General features: G+C 36.0%; 1 protein-coding gene across 1 annotated transcript; it reads right to left on the bottom strand.

Moving 5' to 3' along the window:
• Positions 1-1,345: 1,345 nt before the first annotated feature.
• On the bottom strand, positions 1,346-2,142 carry LOC112189532 (auxin-responsive protein SAUR76). The gene has a single exon (XM_024328873.2). It carries the CDS (start codon positions 2,041-2,043, stop codon positions 1,672-1,674), a length of 372 nt encoding a protein of 123 aa, XP_024184641.1. The 5' UTR covers positions 2,044-2,142; the 3' UTR covers positions 1,346-1,671.
• Positions 2,143-4,300: the final 2,158 nt, after the last annotated feature.

Consider the following 4,300-nt stretch of genomic DNA (forward strand, 5'->3'; position numbering starts at 1 on the left):
ATATTACTTCATATCAAAGCAAACTTTGATATGGATGGAACTAAGTATTAATAATTTGTTTTGCCGAAAGGAATGCACTGTAAAGTTGCTGACTTCTTCTTGCGGTTTCATAATACGACATTTTTCTTCATGCTACCAACTTAATTTTACATTCAATTTTTATATATTACTTTCTAATTAGGTAGACCTAGCTTTCTTATAATGAGTTACAAGGGGAGGTTACAAGGGTGTATTAACTACTTATTAAACCTTTAAATATGTTAAGTCATGGTGATTGACTTCTTAGACCAAAAGAAAACAAAACCCTAAATTTCTAACCTTTATAAACCCTAAAACTTTATATTAAGCACTGTTGGCATTTAAAAGAGAGATTCTTGTGTGATATGTGTCAAGCTCTCCCGATTCAAGACACTGTGAAACTCACCACAAGGTCCATAATCAACGAATCTGAGAATAATTAATTTTTGAATAGAAAATTGGCTTGCTGGTAGGCTTTGATTTATTATTTTAATTATAAATTTCTGGGAATAAAATAGTGATCGATATCAATTTCAGTATAGACAACTCCGACGTGCTACCTAGTTTTCAATTAGCTAGTCTGCATTACCACTTAATTTATTAAGGCTACAAGCTAGCTTTGTGGTCTTATTGAACGATTTGCAACCCCTTTATCTCAAGTAAATGTTGGTGATGTTAAAAACAGTTAATTACTTGGCATGTTCACCATCTGATCCATGGTGAAACAGCTGCATTGTGCTGTACGTTCTCTTCAATAAGGAAAACTCAAAGAGAATTCACAAAGGTACGTAGTAGCAATTGGAGACACTAGACAATCACTTGTAAAAACTAAAGGCCTGGCTTGTTCTACTTTGGATAATGTACGTCTAAACTGCTTCGAGTTATAATTATCTGCGCGACCGGGGACTTGGAATCAGAGCATTATTAGTAGTACTGCAAAATGGTTACATTACTTTGGACGGACACATTACCTTGTACTCATGCAGAGACATATTATGGTTAAAACATACACCATACTCTGGTGCACTCCTAAAGTTGGATCCCACACATTCACATAATTGAATCTCTCCTAAAAATATGGTACAGAGTTAGGCCGGCACAAAAATTATTACTTGGAGGCGTTAAAATATGGACAGTTTTAAATAGTAGTCGTAAAACGAATTCGACGGTTCATTACCAAGGCACTCTAATAATGCTGGCGATATTCAATTTTGAATTTTTTTTTGAGAAATAGTGAATCTGAATATATATACCAATCAGGTAACTAATATGAAATTAAAAAAAAAAAAAACATGTACGTATACATAATGTGATCAACCCATAAATATCAGACCAAAGAGAGAAAATGTATTAGAAATATAGATTAATACATATCTTTAAGAACAATGGTAAAGATTGAGCTGACGAATGTCGACCAGCTCGATCAGAGCCTCAGATGGATGTGAAATATTGGGTTAAATCATCCTCAACCGTACAACCAAATCACACTCTTAATCTCTAATTACCTACAATAATTTTTAAAATTAAGAAAAAAAAGAATGTACAATCCTCCTCCTCTTCCTTCCTTATTCTTCTTAATTTCTCAGTCACTTTCAGCTTTCACCTAGTAGTAATAGTAGTTACCATGCATATACATTCCTTCTTCTTTCTCGATCAGCAAGCGTAGAACTCGACGAGTTCGTCCATCGATTCCGGCTGAGGATCGGCGTTTTCGAGCATCCAGAGCAGGTGCTCGAACAGCACCACCTCACATGCGACATTGATTGTGTCGTCGTCTGAGGATCTCTCCGCCAGTTCCTTGAAGAGGGGGTGGTCGACGACGTCGGGGCCCACGAGGTAGCGTCTTCGGGACTTGCCGACGTAGACTGGTTGGAGGTCTCTGGAGGAGACGACGTCGTTGGAGGAAGAGTAGCTGTCGTCGTCGGCGGAGGCTACAGAGTTGATGCTGTGGCGGTTGCTTTTGCTGAATGAGTTCCACTTCTTGAGGACCGACTTGAGCTTCAGTAGCTTTCCACCTTTCGCCATTTTTAGAGATACTGTAAAGAGCTTAGTTTTCTATGAGAGAGAGAGAGAGTCTGAGGAGGTGTTGATGGGTTGTGTGTGTTTCTTGGTGAGGGATTTGGAAATGGGAAGGAAGGTTCGTATATAAAGGAGGGACTTGGGGAAGGGACAGGGGCGAAATGGTAAGTTAGGAATATGGGGGGTGAATCAAGCGTATTGAGGGGATAAGTTTGTGGCGGCGATTTATTATTGTTAGTTTGTAGGCTCAAAACACCGCCATCTCATTACTGAAGTTTTTATTTATTGTTGCTAATTCTTTCTCAAACCATATTTTGGGAAGCTGTTAGTCTGTTACATCCCAAAATTTGTTGATTGTACTTTTTTTTGAATTCATGCCCCCAAGAGTACATGAACCAAGGTCACAAGGGAAATAACACATCACTTTGGTTCAGTGCATTCATGACTTTTCTTGTCTAGATTGATTGTATTATTACAATAAATTTTTTTGAATACACATCTCTAATTACTTAATACACATTCTATATTCAGTTTTAATGTTAGTTAAAAATTAAGAAAGGTTGAAATAAAAAGCGTCTCAAATGAGTGAGAGATCGTGAGTTCGACTCATAATAGTCTAATTGTTGTATATGAGTTGTTTATTTGATTCCAAAACTTAAAGAAAAAGAAAAAAAAGTCTAAAATGGGTATTCGGGTTCATGCGCTTGAGGCAGAAATTAGTCTGGCTTTGATGGAATACTATCGCAGACTTCGGTTTGAATACTAACTGAGTGGATATACTGTTAACTCGCTATTCGCTAATGTAACCGAAATGGCTTACTACTTCATCTCTGATAAAAAAATGTCTATAATTAAGCAAGTCAAAATTATGGCTGTCAATGGGTCGTATCGGGTTGGGTTCGTGTAGGGTCAATGTATTTGTCGTGTCACAATATACAAATCCAAACCCAACCCATTTAATAATCGTGTCAAAAATTTAAACTCAAACCCAACCTATTTATTAAACGGGTTACTCATTTCCAACTTGTTTAACCCATTTAACAAATAAGTGGCGTCGTGTTAGACAAAATAGTCCATTTAAGGGTCAACAATGCGACCCATTTAACTAAAAAAATACATAAATTGATTAAATTCACTAAAAACTCCACAAGACTAAGAATATAAATAATTATATATATTCATAAATAATTAAATCCAATAATTATAAAGCAAAATATTTCAAATTGTCTAATCATATGATCAAATACTCCCAACGTCCAAAATTTCAAAAAGAAGTATAGCATAATCGGGTTATACGGGTTCACTTCGTGTTGGCGGGTTAACCCATAGCCGATCCATTTATTAAATGGGTCATGGCGGGTTGACCCACGGCTGACCCGCTTTTTAATCGTACAAGTTCAACCCGCTTTATTTCGTGCGGGTTTCGAGTCGTGTCATCGGGTCATGTCGGAATTTACAGCCCTAATCAAAATATTATCACTTTATTCTAAAATGATGTATAAATGCTTGCAAATTAACTTAACTGCCGTTTTGATGAGTAAATGAGTGGATTCTATGTACCTTCATTTCCAAGAGTTTGAAGCAAACAAATTAAAATCATAACGACGGCAGGCGGCAGGGATTGAGGGGTAAAACAGCCGCACTCTTCGGTTGCTTTTGGACTTTTGAGTTTTAAAATAAATCATTTCTTTTTCTTTTACAAGTTTTTTATGGTTAAGGTCCCCCTTTACCTCCTTTAGATTTTCGTGCATATTCTTCTGGCCTCCTAATTCTTGTAGTTTTCCGCACCTCTTCAAGATTGTAAAATTGTAATCTTGTATAATCTTTTTGGAACAGTTTGTTCCTTTAATTTATTTTTGTGAAGAGTTAAAATAATTAACAGTGTTGGAATGATTTTTTTTTTTAACGTAATCAAGGCTAGGCTTTCTTGCAATCTAGTGCCCTTTGTATAAATTGACTTGCCCGCCAATCTTTTTCATTGTATTTCCATATCACTAAAGTTATTGTTCTTCATCATCGATTTCGAATGAACTTGACTGATTTCATTCCACAATATGAATTAAAAGATAGATATAAAGAAAAAAAATTGCTCGTGAAAGTGACAGACATGTGCTACGTCGTTTCCATAGACTTGAATATATTATCCATATATAGTTCATATTGGTTCTACTGTTAGACGATTTGAGAAGGTAAAAGAATTAAAATGAAGAAGAGGTCTTCGTCTTCCAGAATAGAATCTGGGGCAAAAAGCCATTATAGGCCA

Source organism: Rosa chinensis, chromosome 2 (assembly GCF_002994745.2).
Source record: "Rosa chinensis cultivar Old Blush chromosome 2, RchiOBHm-V2, whole genome shotgun sequence".
Taxonomy (NCBI): Eukaryota; Viridiplantae; Streptophyta; class Magnoliopsida; order Rosales; family Rosaceae; genus Rosa; species Rosa chinensis.